The 21709-nt window shown below is 42.6% G+C and overlaps 1 protein-coding gene across 1 annotated transcript in view; it reads left to right on the top strand.

Annotated features, from left to right (window-relative positions):
• The window catches only part of Sgip1 (SH3GL interacting endocytic adaptor 1), a 114345-nt gene that overhangs the window by 13977 nt on the left and 78659 nt on the right, over positions 1-21709 (top strand). The window contains exons 6-11 of the mRNA XM_042055302.1: positions 2129-2153; positions 3146-3229; positions 4954-5025; positions 8460-8516; positions 10484-10538; positions 11491-11666. Coding sequence (XP_041911236.1) covers positions 2129-2153; positions 3146-3229; positions 4954-5025; positions 8460-8516; positions 10484-10538; positions 11491-11666 — 469 coding nt within the window. The remainder of the gene's footprint in view (positions 1-2128; positions 2154-3145; positions 3230-4953; positions 5026-8459; positions 8517-10483; positions 10539-11490; positions 11667-21709) is intronic.

Genomic DNA, 21709 nt, shown 5'->3' with positions numbered 1-21709 from the left:
ACTCTTTAAAAACCAGGGAAGCATGGAATGATAGTTTCAAATCCCAAAAGTAAATCACTGCCAATGAGACTCCTATATCCAGCAAAGCATCCTTCTAAAACTGATGGGGAAGAGTAAGGGCATTTGAAGACACTAAGGCAATTCATGGCATCCATGCTAGCACCGAAGAAGAAGCTCAAAGCACTGTAATGCAAAGGGTGAGAAAGAATAGCCCCAACTCCAGGGGGACAGGAAAGAATAAAGTTGAGGACAGAAGTAGAGGACTCCTTCACCACCCCTATCCAGGAAACCAACAAGCCCCTAATCCCAACAGGAGAGAAAGAAAAGAACACCTAATAATCCAACACACCAGAAAAATCACCCACAATATGACAGGAATTTCTAGACATTGCTCAGTAATGACGTTAATGTAAATAGCATCAACTTGGCTGGCCAGGACTGGAGAGACGGCTCAACAGTTAAGAGCACTGACTGTTTTTTCCAGAGGACCCAGGTTCAATTCCCAGCACCCACATGGAGATTTGCGACCATCTGTAACTCCAGTTCCAAGGGATTCAAAACCATCATCTGGCTTTTACAGGCACTAGGCATGCACATGGATATACACGGAACCAAAATGCCCCTACTCATAAAATAAAAATAGATAAATTTCTCAGAAGAAAACAAGATCAAATCTTCTAGTTCTTCCTAATCGTGGAACTTTTAAGTTCCTTACTGTGAATTAAAGCCTCGTTCCCAAGTAACAGTGGCTACCCTCTGGCTATTCCCCCTCTGTGTTAGTGACATTTCAAAACTGCCGTGACCAAGACAACTTGCAAAAGAGCTATGGTTTCCAAGAGTTAGTGTTCGTGAAGGCAGTGCAAAAGTGGCAGGAGCAGGAAACTGTGGGTTTACATCTTGAACCAAAGGCAAGGCATTGTGGAGGGTATAAACCTCAAAGCCCCGCCCTCAGTGACAAGCTTCCTTTGACAAGAACGTCTCCTAAACCTACCCCAAGGGCTCCACTAAGTATTCAAACACCCGAGACTATGGGGAGACATCTCATTCAAACCACTACACCCCCTTACTTAGTCCCATTTTCTGCTGTAACAAAAGTAACTTGCTTACGCTGTTCTACCATGCAACGTAGCTGTGAGCGGACAGTTTGTGTTCCCAGTGAGGAAATGTCCGTGGATGAGGATCAGCACTTTTGAATTCTTAGCAGCTGCCAGGAACTAGTATTTGTTCACTCTTTGTGCTAATCAGGTTAGATAAAGAGTCCAAGGAGACAGAACGTAGAAATGGTGACATCTGAACCTCCAGATGTCCCTCACTCTGAAGCCCTTGCTCTCAAAGCAGCCCAGTATGGCACCACCATAGAACCGCTGTTCTGGGATTCAGCAGCAGAGGGCACCACTTAGCACAATTCCCACCTTCACCTCCTGTCCTATCACTGAAAGATATACAGAAGTACAGAAGAAGATACAGGTTCTCAAACTAGTTGAAAACTACCAGAAAAAAAAGCTTTACCTCATAAAAGACAATTCAGGATCATAACTAAAGGAGTATTCATCTGTCTGTATATATATTTTATGATTGATCCTTTAAATGGAGCCAGCAAGAGTAGCCGAGGGAACCAGAGAGCTGGCTCAGCAGCTGAGCGAGTATGCTCTTGCAGAGGACTAAATTCAATCCCAGCACTAATGTCAGATGGCTTATAACTGTCTGTAACTCCAGTTTCCAGGGACCTGACCCTCTCTCTGGCCTCTGCGGGTACCTGCGTTCACACTTGCACATGCCCACACGCAGGCATGCACATATGCACGTAATTTAAAATAAAATAAATCTTTCAAAAAAAAGAATGGATGGACCAGACTCTTATGAGATATGTGGGTCATGGTCCGGCACTGCCAGTTTGTGCCTTTGGAGTTGGGTTCTGGATGAGAGTTTCCCTCCTGACACATCTGTGCCAACCCCACACTCAGAGGTCGCTCAGCTTGGTAGGTTTTTGTTACGTTCCCCGGGTTTACTGCCTAGGGAACACAGGGCAGCGGGAGATAACAGCTGAGAGTTCTCACTGTGGGTCTGTCGTCACTGCGGCTGGAATGGTTCGTTTTCGTAACAGCTATCAATTTCTTTTCTCTTACAGGGGCTCCCCAGATCGAGATGGGATGGTAAGTATTTCAGTGACCATTTTCAGCAAGTTCTCACCTCAGTATATGCTGTACTTAAGTATCCCAAAGGCCAGTTTCTCCCGCCTCCTCTTTCCTCCCTCCTGCCGTCTCCCTTGCAGGACTTCTCAAAAGCCCAACTGTTTTCATTCTCTCTAGTAAGCATACATGAGAAATCAGTGTGGTCCTAGACAAGTTAGACTTTAATCTATTGCGCTTACCTAAAACCCAGCGCCAGAGCCCACAAGCAAACTAGCCGCAGAGATGGCGGATCCAAAGCCAGAGAGCTGATACAGGGGCTGTGCCTGCTGACCTGCTGTTTCATCTCCAGCTCAGTGATATAAATCTCATTATGGGAGAAAGTTCTTCGCTAGTGGCACCACGGTTGTAGAGGAACTGCTTCCCAATAAAACTTTCCCCTTGAGGAGCTGGGCTGCAAATACATTTTCTACAATAAATTCAGAAATAGGGAGTGGTCTTGAAACTACCTGTGCCTGAAATTTACCGCCTGGAAGAGAAAAAAATACACCCACTGGCTTTCAATTTAGCAGGAAGTGACTCCTGGCTGGCTGCCAGATTTTTGGTTTTTAAAGAGGTCTGGGGTATGCCAGCTCCGAACGGTCCACGTCCGAGTCTACCCTGGCTTCTGAAATGACTTTCCCTTCCCATCTAATCAGCTGCCTATTCAGAAGGTTCTAAAGAACAGCTGTCATCGAGGGGGGAGTGGACACACATTAAGCTCCCTGGGCCAGCGTGAGAACTAAAATAAACCCGCGGTTAAAAATATATATTTTGAAAAACTGCTCCTTATACAGTGTACCTAATGGGGCGCTAATTGCAGCCACAGCGGGAGTTTTTCTCCGGCACTTGACTTAGGAGGTTTCGGCTTTGGGGTACCTTTTGCATTCATGTGATTCTCGCTATGAAATGCTTTTGAAAACGTAGAATGAAATTGGTCAGACTTTGGGGCCCTCTATAATCCAGGCTCTATCCAGCAGGGGAACAAAAAGGCCCAGAAGACCCAGCTTCTCTTCACCTCTTGCTTCTGGCTCAGAGCCCTCTCCTTAGCTCTGTCTCAGGTACTCTCTGCTTCTGTGTCTTCTCTCTGCTTCTGGCTGGGTCCTCTCCCCGGGTCCTTCTGTCTTTCTGTCCACACCTTCACCAGGCTCTCTCATCTCCTCCGCCCTTCCTGGATGCTACTCCTGGCTTTTCTCATTCTCCCACTCTCTCTGTCTTGTCTTTTTTTTTTCTTTCTCCGACCCCATGCTCATTGTCTCTGAGGCCCTGTTGCTACCTCTCTGGTCTCTGCTCTTCTGAGGAGCCCCAGCTTACACATCTGCTGGATTCTGTACCATGGTACCTGATGCTGAAGACGACCATGTACAGTTCGCTGCAGGCATGGGCCCAATGCCATTCAGGTCTCCTCGAGCCTTCCTCGAGCCACCCCAAGTCCTGTAAAAATCATTAATTACCAGTTGTGTCATCCCCATTGTCATTTAGAAATGCCATAAATAGTTGTTGATAAGAAAGAGGAATTATTTAATTTCATTTCTTCCAGAAATAACATAAGACCTATTCTGGAAAAAGGCCACATTCAATTCAAAATAAGTGCATTTTTTTCAACAACAGCGGGGGGAAAAATGGAAATTATTAGTCAGAGGCAAGTTCTTTGGAAAATGTTCAAGTGTTCTCCCAAACACTTGGCCACCAAATTCTGAAGCCCAATGCTGTGGGCTAAAGTGAATATCTCGCTATTGGTCTGTACACATCTCAGCCTGAATTTTTTTTTCTGAACTCAAAATGAGGGTTTTAAGACCTTGGGTCTATGGACTGAAAGCACTTGGAGCTGTTTGAGGCCCCTTGCAAGCCACTGCTTGCCATTCCGAGGCCCAGGGTTTGTGTTTACACTTCTCTCATTTGAATCTACAAGCTCCAGTGCTGTCAGCTGTAAAGAAGTTGGTACCCATAGAGTCCATGCCAACGCTTCAGTGTAGCGATACTTACTTTCAGTTCCTCAGCGCCTGATGCAGCCCATCACTGATGGGGCTGCATGGCCGGGCTGCATGGTATGAAGGTGGATGTGTCTTGCTACTCACCGGCTAAATGTACACCCATCCATCATGGGCAGACCTGTTTGTCACAATGTCTAGACCTCAGGTAACTGTGTGCGACAACACATTCTAACTCAGAGACAAACTCCAATTGGTCCAGGACAGATCTGAACTTTCCCTAAACAGTTCCGATTCTCCACAAATATGCTGGGGTACCAGGGTCAGAGTCCCAGGCTGTGAGAGCTGTTCTGCCCATCTCTAAACATGTTAGACAGGAAAGGACACGGGTCTGGAACTGTCCTCTATGTGCCCTGTGGGTCTCTGTTGGCCTTTCAGAGGCTTCAACAAGAGGAAAAGAGAGGAGCTACGTGTTCCATCCGTACATTAGCAATGCAATTGGAAATTTCCCAGTCCCTTTCCGTATCGTCTAGGTGTCTGTTCTGTATTCATAGGCTAAGTGCCCTCTGAATGAGGATCCAAATGGCCCCTGGTTCCCTGACCCTCTCCCAGCTTTTCCCTTCCTCTCTTGGCTTAGCCAAAGTGGCCTGCTGAATAGAGCCTCCTTTAGGGGGCCCCAAAGTCTGCTCTTTGCTTACAGAGCCCTGCCATGCTGGGCAGGCTGCACAATTTGGTCTAGAGGTTGTCTCGACTGTGATATGTTTGCTGACTCCATGTGATTCTTTATATATGTCTTGAAGAACAAACAGATATCCTTTAACAACTTTTTTCTACATGAACACAATCAATTGCAGCAGCCCAGCCCACACGAACCACCCTACCATAGCAAAGCAGAGTGTGCACGGGAAGGAGGCAAGAAAGCGTCGGTAAGGACACAGATTTTAGTTTAAAATTTCCGAGGGGTTGTAGAAACAGTGAGTAAATTCCCCACCTCGAGTCTGGAAAGCACAATAGCACTACTTACTCAGCAAGGTAACTGCAAATTACTACCCAGGTCTTGGTTTCAAATCAACCCTAACGACTTCATGTGCTGATTGATGTCCAGCTTCTCTTTTAAAGAACAAGCAAGCCTAAAGGCTTGCATCGTCTTTTGTCTTAGACAAAGGACAGGAATTTCAGTGTTTCAGGTTTTTAAAAGAATTTGTTGTCTGTAAAGATGACTTTGACAGCAATATAAATGTCAACATGAAATTTGAGTTGGATTGATCTTGGTAAAGTTAACTACCATCTGTAGCTATAATATCAGGAGTTTGGCAGGACCCTTCCCTTGTGGAAACTGGTAATCTTAACCAAGAAATCTAGAGTCAAGGATGCTGATTTGGGGCCAGACTTTGCATTAACTCCAGATATGGAGCTCTAAAAAGCTATTTAACTAAAATTCAGCCCCTTGGTCTCACTTGGTTTCAAATATCATCTAGCCACTCCTATGTAGTAGCTATGAATGGAGCAACCCAGAGGGTGTTTTCCTCTTTACAGGGAGTTCCGGTGGCCAGTGCTGTCTTGTAAGATTGTTTCCAACGTGGTTTACATCTACTTAGGAGAAGGGAAGATGATATTCTGACAGTATATCACATGTTTTTAAGATCACTGTGTAGCTGTAAACTGACCTCACATAAAACAGGGCCATTCCCAGTGGAAACACAGAACTGTTGAATGTGTAATTGAGAAAAATCATGATTGCAGGTATCGATCTAGCCCAGTGGTTCTCAGCCTTCCTAAGGCTGTGACACTTTAATACGGTTCCTCATGGGGTGGCGACCCCAATCATACAATTAGTTTGCTACTTTGTAACTGTAATTTTGCTACCGTTGTGAATCTTAATGTAAATATCTGATATGCAGAATATCTGATGTGGGGCCCCTGTGAAAGTGTTGTTTGATCCCCCCCCACACACAGGGTGAGAACCGCTTGGTCTAGCTCACCACATTATCTGAAGGTGGTAAGAGAACTAAAGTAAAATGCCTATTAAAGCAAGATGACCTCCCCATGAGTGTCAGTCCAGTACAAAAATTCAGGTTATAAAAGTTACACTCGATAGATATAGAATTTTAGAAAAGAGAAACAATAGGGGGAAAGTATACCCCTCAGATTCCACAAAGTAAAAATAATCAGTGTTTAGGTTTCCGTGGAAGCTGGAGCTCACTGCAGCCTTAGGTCCGGCTGTCCAGCGTGTCCTCACCACGTCCCTCCCTGCTTTGAAGTCTTCTGCTGAAAACTGGGACAGCCACCATTTCTGAGCTGTGCCTTGTTCGGTCTCTAAAGACAAGAATGACTTTCCCTTGTGCTTAACCAGAAGCGTCCCAGTTAAAAATAAATATAATTTATTTTTTAGGGTTTTCTTTTCCCTTGTTTCAATCTTCCATTGGTGTCCATAGAAACAAGGAAATATTTACTGGACCCAAATATAGAAATTTAGTATATTCTTTATGCAAGTGTTGGATATGTGTTTTCAAGAAAAAATATACCTATACTAACACATACATATGTATGTATGTATGTATTTATCTGAACATGTAGAATATCTTGAATTTGAGGAACTTTAACCACAGAGAGTATTAGCAGAGAAGAAAGCTGTAGAACTAGACAAACCATGAACACATTAATTTATCTAATTTCATTGAGTTTATAGTAGCAATACTTTATATAGAGGAATTTAGAAACTAGAAAGCAGATTGATGGCGGTGTTACACTGATAACAATATCCATGGGTTTGTGTCTCTGGAGTCAATTTAGTTTATTTGATTCCCTATTAGTGTAAGTCAGATTTTCTGTTGAACTTGGTTGTTATATATGCTTTCTAAGGAGTTGAAGCATCTTGCGGTAAAAACATACACAGACCGAATAGTAAAGCAGGAAGTACATCTATAAAAATAGGAGACAGGAGAGATTATTGACACATTTCATTGGCTGTGTTTTCAACAGTAGCATTGTAATGCACACAGGCAGAGCTCATGAGACAGGTTTGAGAGGCCTTTGACATATTGGGCAGACCACCACTGAAGCTCAAACCTCGCCAAGGCAGTCCTGAGGAAAGACTGAAATGATGCCTGCTTAGAAGTCATCTTTGTAATAGATGGGGAAATGATTTGATCAGCATAGGCCCCATGTTCCTGCTTGCAGTGGTATTCAGTAGCAAGGGAAAAGCACATCACTTATGCCTCATGAACTATGCCCCTCCCTGAGCCATAGCTTGTTCTTAGAATGCCCAGGCAACATTCCGTAAGTGTTAATGAATATTGATGGTTCTGGGTTTTCTATTAATTCTCTGCGCATATGCGAAGCGTTCCCTCCTATTTGTCAACTTGGATTGCCGGCTACACTGTAAAGCAAGTAGCCTTACTTGTGGTTGTAAAATGAAAGGCCCTGTCCTACTACCCTATGGCTCACCAGATGTGTGGTTCCGAAGTCTGCTGTTGCTCAGTGACATAGCGTCATTTTGTGTGCTAAATGCAAGAATGTTGTTGAGTCGACCTTTTGTTGCTAACCTCATCTGTGCTTTTGTCCAACAAAATAGAGACACTTATTAATATCCTCCCGGAGGGTACCACATCCTCTGTCAAGTACTTGTGTTCCTATGTCACAATTCTACTGTGAGCCAAAATAAAACTTAGATAAGAAGCAGAACCATGCTGATTTCCTATCTTCTTGCAATAGTGTGTGCTGGTGGAGGCACAGGACACATGAAAAGAGAAGGCCCATTAATCTTCAAATTCTGTTTTCATAATCTGCTAAGAGGGGTCACTTGGGAAGAATAGCAGCATGATTTCCAGTGACCAGGAGCTGAATGAACTAATCTAAAGACGATTCCATTTATATTTTATCAATTGAGTCAGTGGTGAAAAAAAAAAAGTAATTACTGACTCAGCTGAATGCTCAGGTATATTGGAATTATTTATATGTCAGCAGCACAGATGTCAAAGATTTCCCTTTAAAATCCTTATGTATGATTTTAATCCTCAAGATCTAGAAAATTAAATCACAATGTAAACCCTCCAAGTCCATCACGGGTAAAATCTGGACAGCTAGCTATGTGTGCCCCCATGCCTGGTTTGCAGTCTTGTGAAATATGCACAGAGGCTTCTCATTCAGTGTCATGGCAACAGCTTCACCACCCAGTTACACCAATCCACTTTTGACCATAGGAGGCTCCGACCTGTCTTTCCGGTGCTGGATTGTGTTAGCTCATTCTAAGTACAGATAAGACTTAGGCAATTTTCTCCTGTGGTGTTGGTTTTGTTTTGTTCTGTTTTGTTTTCATTCAAATATTTCCCTTCTAAATTTATTTTCAAATTTATTACAGAAAAAAAGCAACGGGGCACCAAATGGATTTTATGCAGAAATTGATTGGGAAAGATATGTAAGTATACGCATGTTTACAACCATTGGAATGAATTGATACATTGTATGCACTTAGATACATAAGAGGACATAGAAATACGTGTAAAACTACATTTCGTTTGGAAGTGTCTGCCGTTTGATAGCATTAAAGTCTATCAAACCTGACTTTGAGACCTGGTGCCGCTGTTGTGAGGACCCTGGGCTAATTGCTTGCACATCCCAGGAACGTACCAAGCCCACAGCTGTATCCAAAAATACTTTTTCTCAGGTCAAATCAAGGTGATTTTCTTTGTAAACAGCTGTGAATGTGGAGGCTAATAAATTAACGGCTAAGCCTGGATTTCGTGCTGACAGCTATAGGGTATGAACTTTTCCCAGGTCACGTGACAGTCGGTTGATTCTCAGGGAGTGGATGTAGATCCCGGCTGCAATCTACAGTCCCCCCATAATTCCTTGCACCATTCCCGTACACCTCACTAACCACAGCAGAGCAGCCAGCTCAGTTCAGTCTGGACGACCCGCAGATTTCTGATCATACAGAATATGTATACAGTGTAGGTCGTTTTTGCCTCAGAGAGCTCTCACCGCTGTGCCCCATGCCAACCTTAGCAGGGTAACCTACGCTGTCCTTCCTTCATCTTGGCTGAGGATACAGTCTCAAACCACACGGAGTCCAGGACCGAGCCAGACTGATGTGGACGCGCTATCTGATGGTGCTTAGTGTACTTTCGAGTTATTGAGCTCAGTATTGCCATATGGAGTTTTCATGTCCCTCAATGAGACTGTGTCACACATTAATAATAGGAGCTAAGACGTGAAATATGGACCTCACTATACACACTGTTGCTGTGTTTTGTATTTTGTATGTTTGTTTTTTCCAACTTTTCCCCTAAGAGTTAGCTTTTTGCTGTGAGGTTCATCTCCCAGTCCATCTCCCAGGGCCGGAGGTAGAAACTTTAGCTCTTCTTGAAACCTCCCTCCTCTTTCTCCTCCTGTTGCCAAGAACTTACCATCAGTCCCTCCAAATGTCCTTGGTTCATCCATTCCGCCACCAAAACTCGAGGCACACACAGGCTTAGCAATCGTGCCTGAGTTGATACACATATTTTAGATGAGTCATCCTTTCTCCTGACTCTGATTGCCTTAGCAGTCTGTCCCCAGCATGTTCAACTGTAAGAAACAAGACTAACCCCCCACCCTAGCACACAGTCACTGTTGTCCAGACACCAGCCCCACCCCCATGGTATAGCCATCATCCTTGTTACTGTAGCCTTTGTCACCGGACTCACACAATGTCTGTTCCTGCCGTGGTATCTCACCCCAGGCTCTTCTCACCACTGTGGACAGACCCCACCTGCATCTCTATCTGCACTGAAAGGCTCCAGTAGCCCCCCTTTTTCTTACAAACTAAGCTAACTGTCCCCTCATTTTTAACACTTAACGTTGTTATCTTGTGCTATTTTCCTTTATAATTTTTGCCTCGGAGAATATGTTTTCATTTCCCTGAGGGCAAATAGTTTGCCTTCCAATAGCCCATGTTGCCTGGCAGGGTCTGTGGCTTAGGGAAGACCTGATACGCACACTGGAAATACTTTTGCCGACAGCAAATTGAGGTCCTTCCAATATCCTTGGACAAAGATTTAAACACAGACTGCCTAGCATTCACTTCCAAAAGCTAAATCCTCAGCCCCTTAAAATAAGAGACTTATCTATATTTTTAAGTAGAATATTCTAGAAGGAAAACAATTTCTCCATCATTTGAGGAAAATACTCACTTAACATGCATTTTTAACTTTTTTTGGAAATTTGAAACAGGAGTACTGTATTTACATCATTTCCACCCTTGTCTCTCCGGCCTCCAGCCTTTCATGTGCCCCCAACTTCCTCTCAATTATTCTTTTAATATTACTGTTACATGTATGTATGTGTATGTGCATGTGTATACATGTATTCACACATTTATGTATGTGCATTTGTGTCTTACAGAACTCTCCTGAGCTGGATGAAGAAGGTTACAGCATCAGACCTGAAGAACCAGGCTATATCCTTTCTTTTTAAATTTTTTAAATTTATATTGTCTCAGGAACCAGGAAGCTAAATTCAGGTAATGAAATAACCAAAGCTACTGTTCTTAGCCTCACAGGTGATTGATTAGCCTAGAGGCCAGCCTGAGGGCTAATGAGCATGTACATGCCGTGATCTGGTCAAGAAACAGAGAGAAAGTGCCGGGATAGAGGAAAATGTGCAGTAAAGCAGCCCGCACACTTATGACCCTGGCTTGTCTGCTGAACCCCAATATGACAGTGTCATTTACAGTGAATGGCAAAGAGCTTTACTTCTCTCTCCATCGGACACTCCCCTGAAAGGCTCAAGCAGCCTTGTCTTACTCTGGCCAACTCCAAAACACTTAAGACTCTCTATTGGTGTCCCTTAAAGTAGCCTTCCAGTGTGTGGAGACAAGGAAGTTTATGAGTTCCTGTCTGTGTTCTGGGTGTGATGCACAACATTCACCTGTCATTAAAAAAGAAAAAGAAAAGAATGAAGGAGAGAGAGAGAGAGAGAGAGAGAGAGAGAGAGAGAGGGAGAGAGGGAAAAAGAAGGAGAGAGGGAGGAAGAAGGGAGGGAATAAAGAGAGAAAGGAAGGAAAGAAAGAAAAAAAGAAAAGAAAGGAAGGAAGGAAAGAAGGAAGGGAAAGGAAGGAAGGAAGGAAGGAAGAAAGAAAGAAAGAGAGAGAGAGAGAAAGAGAGAGAGAAAAAGAAAGAAAGAAGAAAGAAAGAAAAAAATGTAGGATCTTGACTAGTACTCCTCAGAATTCATGGTCCTTGGTCAGGTTTGTGAATAACCCTAATCTTTTCCTCCTTCGATTCTGTTTTGCTTTGGTTTCCTGCCGTCTGAGGTTCCTTTGGCTGTGTCTACCTGTAGCCGTTCTTGTCTTGCCCTCACCAATACCTCTCAGCAGAAGAAAGGGCTAAGTGTCCTTAACTGTGTTCTACCTACCAAAGGAAAGCACTTTTATTCTTCAAGTGAATCCGAAGAGGAAGAAGAATCGCACAAGAAGTTCAACATCAAGATTAAGCCATTGCAGTCAAAGGACATCCTTAAGAACGCTGCCACGGTAGATGAGCTGAAGGCTTCAATAGGCAACATCGCGCTCTCCCCGTCGCCTGTGGTGAGTGGGGTCCTTGTGTTAAGCTTTGGTGAGGTTGGGCGGAGAGCCGGGTCCTGCCACAGGCGCTACCGGCCTCCTGAGTCCAGTCTGGTGAGCTCTGAAGCCCCTCCCACTCACTCTTGCTCTCTCCTATCGCGGTTCCTGTGCCTTCCAAACTAGTAAACGAGCAGGGAATGGTGTCTTCTTTTGTTTTCTAATAACCATCGGACAAAGAAAAAAAGATAAGAAAAAGATCTTTCACACTTCTAAAGGAGACTTAATTTTAAAAGAATATGGATTTCACAGGTTAAGGAGCGATGTTTGAAAAACACATCTTGGTTTCTGTCTTCATGAAAATACACAAAAGTCAAGAAAATTGCTTTTAAAAAATACGTCCCCTTGAGATGCTCCAAAAATCATAGTAAATAAATAAAACCTCACTAGATTTCTAAAACTCAGATTCTTCATTATATTTTACCCTCAAATTGTTTTAAATACTCTTGGAATTTAGAATCCTCATGCACACACAGCCCTTGACTTATTTATATCATGCTAATTGGTCTTCCCCCATGATCCGGGCTTCCAGTTCACATTCCTGCCTACTGCATTTCTTCAGTTGCTGAGTTCTGAGTGCTAATATTTTAAGTATTTTCTCCCTGGGGTTTGAAAAATGCCAACACTGTCTTCTAAGAATAGCTGTGAACACAGATGCAAGCTCACTAATGAGATTCTCTCGGCTTCTCCAGGGACCATCCCCCTCGATGGGATAGTTAGCAAATGCTAACCACTTTCTAGGGGCTTCTAGAAATATCTCAACTAACCTCTGTGAAGCTATTGTAATTGTTTATCCTTTGAGAATAAAATTTTGCCCTCCTGGGATAAAAAAAAAATTTTAAAGCAAAACTTAACAGTGGAATTTACCCCATATGTTGGCGACAATTAAAATGATTTCTAGTAGTAACACACACATTGCAAATGACTTCCCAGTATTTCTTCATCCTATCTTTTCCTGCTACCTTAACAAAAGCATGAGATGCCATTTCTTTCTCCTCTTCAAAGGAAGGCACAGATTTTAAACTCACGTGCCAGCCTAGGATTTGTAGTCATGGGCGCCTTAGGTAAACATCCCCTTTCCAGCTGACATCTTGCTCACCACCTTTTGCTTCCTGAGTCACTGTGGTTCTTTCTCAATTGTAGAAAAATCTATTCAAATGTCAGAAACAAGTTTCTGTCCCCTTCTCTGTAGGGCTTAATAAATTGAGTGGGTCTTTGGGAGTTTGCTCGAGGAGGTGGAAGAGGCAAGTCTACCCGAATAAGTGGATGACTGCACAGGGAAGTGGACTTTCTATATTGGTCCCAGAGTCATAGCTTAAAGTTCACTGAATCTAGGCCAGGGGGGATCCACTGTAAAATGGATGTGTGCCCAAGTGACTTGGTGCATCTACTCCTCCAACTTGATTTGCTGCAGAGGCACAGTGAGAAAAGTGTCTGGAAGCCGGAAGCTTCCTCAGAAGCTACCTTTCAGATAAGCGGCTCCCACCAGGTGGTTAAAGCTCAGAAAAGAGGTCCAAGAAACAGAGGAAAAGTAGACGCACACACACTGAGACCACAGTTTGGAGTTAGAAGGCTCCACTCACAGCAGGTTGGAGGGCTGCTCTCCTGGCCCCATCCCACAGCCCAATTTGTTCCCTTTGCCATGGAATCTTCTTTCAATAAGGGACACCCCTACGTTTTTGTAATTTTGATATTTAGACTAGGAACGAGCTCTTGTCACTCTTTTAGGGACAGTTCCATCGTTGGGTTTTCTTTTCTACCACCAACCCCAAATAATGACCCAGAGACTTATCATCAACTCTGAAAGCTTGGCCTCACTTTCGGCTTGTCCGACTAGTTCTTATAACTTAAATTAACCCATTTATATTCATTTTGCGTCATGTTTTTTTTACTTTTCTTTCGTTCTGTATGTCTGACTCCCTCCATCTCTCATTGGCATCGCTCTCACATCCTAGAATCATCCCAAGTTCCTCTCTTTCTCCTGAAAGTTCTGTCTAGCTCTCCTGCCTAGCTCTTAGCCATTCAGCTTTTTATTACAGCAATAACAGCAACACATCTTAACACAGTGTACAAATATCCCACAATATTTCCCCTTTTGTCTAAATAAAAAGGAAAGCGTTTACCTCTTTTTTAAAATTAATTTTTAAAAAATCCCATCTTTTCTCATTTTACATGTCAATCCCAGTTCCCACTCCTTCCCCTCCTCCCACACTCTCCACTTTTCCTCACATCCTACCCCCCATCCATCCTCAGAGAGGTTAAGTCTTCCCATGGGATGCCAACAAAGTCTAGCACATTGCTTTGAGGCAGGACCAAGGCCCTCTTCACTATTTCTAGGCTGAGCAAGGTGTCCCTCCAAAGAGAATAGGTTCTAAAAAGCCAGAACAAGCAGTAGGGATAAATCCTGGTCTCACTGCCAGTGGCCCCACAGTCTGCCCCAGTCATACAACTGTCACCCACTTTCAGAGGGCCTACTTTGGTCCTACGCTGGATCCCCTGCAGTCAGACCAGAGTTGTTGAGCTCCCATTAGATCAGGTAAGCTGTTTCAGTGGGTGTACCCATCATGGTCTTGACACTCCTTCCACTTTTCAACTGAGCTTTGGGAGCTCTGCCCAGTGCTCCACTGTGGATCTCTGCCTCTGCTTCCATCAGTTGCTGGATGAAGGCTCTAATAAGGTAGTCATCAATCTGACTATAGGGCAAGGCCAGTTCAGGCACCCTCTCCCCTATTGCTTAGGATCTTAGCTGGGGTCATCCTTGTGGATTCCTGGAAATTTCTCTAGTGCCAGGTTTCTTGCTAGCCCCATAATGGCTCCCTCAATCAAGATATATCTTTCCTTGCTGTCCTTCCTCCATGTCGACGATCTCATTCCCTCTAGTTCTCTGTCTCTCCTCCTCCCCTTCCACCCTCCCTTCTCCCCCCCCCATCTAAGAGTTTAACTCTTAACACGGTAAAACTATATATAATAAGAACAATTATCAGGTAAGAATTACATTTGCAATGTTCAGTCCATGTGTTTGACATATTTGGAGAAAATATTTGTTATCTATTCTGGGTATATCCCAAGTTTTTTTTTGTTTGTTTGTTTGTTTGTTTTTTCGAGACAGGGTTTCTCTGCAGCTTTAGAGCCTGTCCTGGAACTAGCTCTTGTAGACCAGGCTGGTCTCGAACTCACAGAGATCACCTGCCTCTGCCTCCCGAGTGCTGGGATTAAAGGCGTGCGCCACCACCGCCCGGCTTATCCCAAGTTTTATAACTAATTCACCCTCTATCCTAACATGTATTACCAACCCAAAAGTATCTTTTTAGACCTCAAACCATTTTCATAGATAAATAATCTAAGCTTTTATGCCTCTCAACCTTGTATACTTTACACCTCTTTTATGATTTTTTTAAAACTTTGGTAGCAAGGAAAACTGTAACTATAACTATGTAGTCTTCAGCCCCATCAAAGACCTGAGAAGGATATAATATTACCTGAGTAAACAGGAAGGGCAGAGCAAACAATATCCAAAACTATGAAATAAAAGAGACAACTGGCTACGTGGACAGTCACCCCAGGGTTCCTCTGAAACATTGGAGCATCCATCTTTAGCCTACAGGTCTAGAATATCTGGCAGACTCTTCTGTGAAGCAGGAAGTTTTGAAGAACTGTCCTACCTTGTTTTGACAAAATGTAGCAGTTACCTTCTTTTGTGTCCTGCTGAAGCATACTGCCAGAAATTGAGGCAAGGGAAGGTTCTTTTTCCAGTGGTTAACTTTTGCCACAAAGAAAGTAAACTTCATATAGAGGCTCTTTGATGCCCATCATCCTTTTGTGAAGTAGATTTGTGCTGCCTATAGCGGTCATGTCTCAGTGTCATGAAAAGCCTTATTGGAACATCTTAAATGCCATATATCTCTGTTTGACCTTGAAAAGATACTTAACATGGCTAAGTTTGATTATTATAGATGACTACTAATCTGCGTTTCTTATTATCCTACATAACTTTCAAGGATTATAATTTTACATTACATTTTTAAATGAGCTATATAGATACAAATACCTTAAACAAGAATTAGAAACATATATGCAGTATATTGTAACAAAAATAACCTTCAATTTGAATTAATATACAAAAACCCATACCAATGTAAAATATTTGAGACTGGCAGTTATTTGGTTTTTTTCAGTATTTTTTTATTAATTTTTATTGAGCTCTACATTTTTCTCTGCTCCCCTCCCTGCCTTTCCCCTTCCCCTTCAACCTTCTCCCAAGGTTCCCATGCTGGCAGTTGTTTTTAGTCTAAAAATAGATTCAATAATCTATGCTTTTATCCTATCACTCCCATATCCCCCTTTCTTCTTTTCAGAAAGAGATCCTTGAATCCAATATTCTTTTCTTAATGTTTTCCTTGACCATGACCAGCGATAATTTGTAACCAATGCCCCTAAATGATGATAAACATCCATAATCCATTGAACAACCAAGGGCCATCCAACCTACCTCTATGCAAATGTGGGTATCATGTTATTAAAATTGCTTCCTGCTATCTGGGGGCAACAGCATCTTTAGGGCACCCTAAGGAGATTGAGGTAATGGTCGAGTCTTGGGAAAGCTAGCTGTAACATTTGTTGTCCAGCCTTTGTGTGATGGGGAAAGTATTGAGTTTATCTGAAGTCTTGGCTGGCTAGTCTGTGAGGCTGGACCATCTCTGCTAGCAGCTTTGAAGCTGTTCTGGATGCAGATTTTTGAGGAAACTGCAACAGAGGCATTCTGAGAGGCTGGATCACCTGGCTACTTCTCTTCATTGGTGCCTGGTCCTTTTTTTCTGAAACACCTAAACTTTTAAAGGTCACATACATATCTGCATTAACACACGTACAGAATATGCAGCGTGCACACATCAGTTATGGATGATTTTTTTGTTCTATGTTGGAGAAGGTAAAATGCATCTATCAACTTTATAAGTCAGTTTGGACTGTATAACCAAATTACAAAATCCCAGCCATGTCATATGAATAGATGGCATGCAATAATCAGTCATAAGGACTCTGTAGTCAACAAGATTTATCATGGCTCACCCAGTCTCAGAGCTGCTCCCATGCAGAGGGATCAGCTTATTCGTCACCTGCCCTGTAATCTATCTTGGTTTCTTTTTTCATGTCTGTAGCCAAGATTTTCAGGAGGTCTTCCCCAATTAAATCTGATCTTTAGTAATTTTGAAGAGAACCATAACATTTTGTTTCCTGTGGAAAAATGGCATAAACTCTCTCCCAATACAACATATTTTACTTTCATTTTGAATTTAATATGTTCTTATTAAAATATATAGATTGGTTTGATTCAGCAGTTTCCAGAATCCAGTATCCTTCAGGAGCTATTATTTTTTGTACATTAGCGTTAAAAAAATGAAAGACAAGAAATCACCATACAGCATTCAGTCAGCCTATATATACTTCCCACCTTTATATGGCTTTTTTAATGTTATTTTACTCTTTTTTTAAGCCTTTACTTTTATTAATTTTTAAACTATTTATTTATTTATTTATTTATTTATTTATTTTCTATGGCTTGTCTACACCCATTTTCCTTTCTTTTCTTAGCATCTAAGCACATGTTTAAACATACTGTACTGTTTTAGAAGCTTTCTGGGTCTGGACCTGGCTTTACTACATGCCTGCAACATTCTATGACCCCATGACAAATCTTAAACTGCCACGCCAGCCACCCCACAGCTCAGCTTTGCCTGTGGCTCTGGGTCACGGCACTGGCAGCTGACTCTAGCGGGCAGGGACTGGGCGCTGTTGCCTCTGTATGCTAAGCACCAGCCACCTGAGAGGCCAGGAAGCCATGTCTGACTCCATGTGTGTGTGTTTGGGACTTTTTAAAAAAGCCTTCTCAGGTCCTATGTGGAAATAAGTGCTCTCACATTGGACTTCATATGTAGTCAGGCTTCCTTTTCCACTGACAGCCCCAAATAAAGATACAAAGACTTGTTATTAATTATGAAATCTCAGCCTTAACTTTAGGCTTGTCCCACTAGCTCTTGCAGCTTAAATGAATCCATTTGTATTAATCTACATTGTGCCTTGTGGCTTTTTTTTTTTAACCTTTCTTTCACTCTATAGGTCTCATTGGCATCTCTCTCACGCACCTAGAATCATCCTGAGTTTCTCTTTATTTTCTGGAAGTCCCGCCTATCTCTCCCACCTAGCTATTGGCCATTCAGCTTTTTATTACATCCCTCATAGCAACACATCTTCACACAGTGTGCAAATATCCCACGAAACATTTCTGAATGTGCATATAGATAAAGGCTGAACCTGAGTGGTTTTAGAATCCCTACCCTCTTCCAGATACTCCAGGAACTCATAGATCATAGGCCGCATTTCATCAAAATCAGATGAATAAAAATAACTTTGTAAGATCCAGACGGTGTCGTGATGGAATGACCCATGAGCCTGCTACAGCTTTGGACGTTTCCAATCAAGCAGCCAGAAATCTGTACACCAGTGCTTTTTCCCAGTGTCAGAGAAGACAGACTGCCTAAATCAGTCAGTGCTACGCCAAAATCTCCCACTAAGGCTCTGTCTGGTATGCTACAAAAGCATCAAGCCTGGCATTAATAGGAAAAGATGGGGTTCCACATGGGTCATAAAAGGTCTTCAAACCATTGAAGTTCTGATTTCTATTCATTTTAAGATTTGTATGCATTTTGCTTGCTTGTTTATTCTATTTATTTTACTTACTCATTATATTGTGTGAGTGTTTTGCCTGCATGTGTGTTTCTGCACCACATGCATACAGTGCCCTCAGAAGTCTAGAGAGGGCACCAGACACTTTGGGACTGGAGTTACAGATGATTTGGGTAACCCTGTGGCTGCTGGGAATCGAACTAGGGCCCTCTGGAAAAGCCGCTGGTACTCTTAACCACGGAGCCGTCTCTCCAGTCCCAATTTTGATATTTTTTAATTAAAAGTTGTATTTCACCTTTTCACTCATCTCTGAATCTGAGTTCCTTAAATATAGCCCACTTGGTCGCTTTTCTTGGGAGTTGGTTTTATTCTGCTTAGCTCTCCTCTGTAAACTACCTAGCCAAATAGTTCAGTAAATAAGCAAAGTAAAATAAGCAATATCATGTGCAGACACATTGAACACGTCTCTGAAGGCCTTTCTTCTCAAAGCTTAGGCAACAAAGAAAATTGGAGGTTTCTAAACAGAAAACTTTTTTTAACATTTTAAATTATGAAATAAAGTGACAGGTTTCCTTGTGTATTTTCAGACATTCATATCCAAGTCCTTTCTTACTCACTCTCTCTCTCTCTTCTGTTCCTGTCTTGGTGGTCTCATTTCTTATTCCAAATAGTCCTCTCCACCGTCTTCATGTCGCGTTGAGTTCCACCCACCACTTCAATCAATGCTCCTTTACGATCTCCCTGTCCCTTTTCATGGTTCCTTTTTTTTTTACTTTTATAATCTACATGCACACACACACATGCATACACACATGCATACATGCTCGCACATGCACGTACAAATCTGTTGTTTACCTATGAGGGAAAGCATGCAGCATTTATCTTAGTCTCGGCTTATTTTGCTTTACCAAAATGATCTTTTAGCTCTGCCAATTTTCCTGTGAATGCCATGATACCATTTACTTTTATGCCTGAGTAAAGCTTCAATTATGTGTATGTCCCACGTTATCTTTGTGCATTGACAGACATCTACGCTGGTTTCCTTTCTTAGCTCTTGTGAACAGTGCGGCAGTACAGGTGTACAAATGTCTCGTGGTGTGCTTGGAGTCCCACAAGCATACGTCCAGGAGTTGTAGAGCTGGGTGAGATGGTAGTGCTGACTTGGTTTGGTTTGGTTTGGTTTTTGAGGGACCTCCACATTGACTTCCAGGACAACTACACCAGTTACATTCCCAGCAGTATCATGTAAGTGTTCCTCTTTCCTCAAATAGCTATTTGTCTTTCGACTGGGGTTGAGATGGCTTCAATATTTTAGTTTTTAAACTTTCACGGTTTATTTATTTTTTTTTACAATTTCATGCAAACATTACACACACACATACACACACACACACACACACACACACACAAAACCTTTGATCAAAGTCTCTTCTACTATCCTACCTGCCTCCCTCTCCTACCAAACCCTTCTTCTCAAGTCTACCTCCTGTAGTAAGGGGCTGCGGGCCGCTTCCCGCCGCCCTGCTCCCAGCTGCCTGGCTAACTTATGCCCCGAAATAACAACACACAAACTGTATTCATTTAAATACTGCCTGGCCCATTAGTTCCAGCCTCTTACTCACATCTTGATTAACTCATATCTAATAATCTGTGTAGCACCACGAGTGGTGTCTTACCGGGTAAGATTCAGCATGTCTGACCTGGTGGTTGGCTCCATCGCGTCTCTCTCCCTGAGGAGAGGCACGGCGGTCTGCCTCAGAGAGGAGAGGCAGGGCAATTTATCTCACTTAGGAGAGGCGTGGCATCTGACTGAGCCATCTACCTCACTTCCTTCTTCCTGTTCTGTCTACTCCACCCACCTAAGGGCTGGCCAAGGCAGTTTGTTTATTAGCCAATGAGAATCCTCCATCATACCTCCTATTCTATGTCTTCTTTGTGTGTGATGCACTGCATCTAATTATGGTTGCCTGCACAAACATGGTAAAAAGTTACTTGCCTGAGTGGTGCAATGAACTACTGGCTACAGGACTGAGGAGAACGGATCCCATTTCCCTGTGCAACACTTAATTGTACTTAGCTCCTTTGGGAGGACAGGACCTTCTGAGCTCCTTGCCTGTCCAAGATGGGATGCTTGATGGACTTAGTCTTGTGTAGTTCAAGTGAAACAGTCATGGAATGTCCAGAAGACAACACTTTACAACAGCATTTCCCATCCTCTGGCTCTTAGATTCCTCCTTCCCCCTCTTCTACAATGTTCTTAGAGCCTTTGAGAACTGATTCACACATCCCATTTAGGGCTGAGCACTCAAAAGTCAGGTGTTCTCTGCACTAACATTCAATCATTGTGAACAGAAGTCTATGGCAAAGGCTGAGAGCATCACTGATCTATGGGTATAAACATAAATAAATGTGTAGAGGACAGTTTGACACCATGTCTATTTAACTAAACTGCAGAGTGAGGCTCCCCTCTGAGGACCTACGATGACCCCAGCCATGGGTTTGATCACGTTTACAGTACCAGGTATAAAGTCCTCCTGTAGGTTAGGCCTAAAATCCAGTCAAAAACCAACCTACAGGGCAAGAGACACCCACTGGCATGACGATCATTAGGGTAACCAACCATTAGCTTCCAACTGGAACCTTTAAATTCTATATATTACTTCCCTACCTGAGGCATAGTTAGAATAAATTTTTATCCCATTCTGTAGGCTGTCTCTCCAGTCTGGTAAATTCCATTTGCTTGATGGATTGATTGCCATTCTTTTGACTCCTGTGGGTGTCCCTGCTAGTGAGATATGCCTCTGGGAAACAATAAAAAATTAAACAACTCATACATTTTAATCCAATCAGCTAATATGTATCTCTGTACTGAATGAGTTGGGATCATTTATATTTAAGATTAATATTGGGAGATGCTTGCTAATGTCTATAATTTCATTAGTTGTTTTTATTGTTTAGATTATTTTTTTTCTCTTTTCTTCCCTGCTAGCATAGGAGCTCACTGTTTTACTGTGCTGGAATTGATAGATTTCCTCCAACTGCTCCTTTATTGAGCTTTTCCTCTCCTGAGATTTATTCTTTCTTGTGCTCTTGGAGTTGAAACTCTTTCTCCTCTGTGTATAGGATTCCTTTAAGAATGCTCACAATGCTGGCTTGATGATTATTAACTGCCTTGTTTTCTGTTCCTCTCTGTATTTCTCCACTAGTTCTAAAATATTTCATTGCTGTATTTAACAGCATTAGTTAACAGTTACTTCTGAGGCATGAAATTATCATCCCATCCTTTTCCTGGTTCCGGATTGTTGTTAAAACAAATAGAGTTTTCTGGG

The sequence above is a fragment of the Arvicola amphibius genome, chromosome 6, assembly GCF_903992535.2.
Source record: "Arvicola amphibius chromosome 6, mArvAmp1.2, whole genome shotgun sequence".
Taxonomy (NCBI): Eukaryota; Metazoa; Chordata; class Mammalia; order Rodentia; family Cricetidae; genus Arvicola; species Arvicola amphibius.
This window is presented reverse-complemented; position numbering and strand designations above follow the sequence as displayed.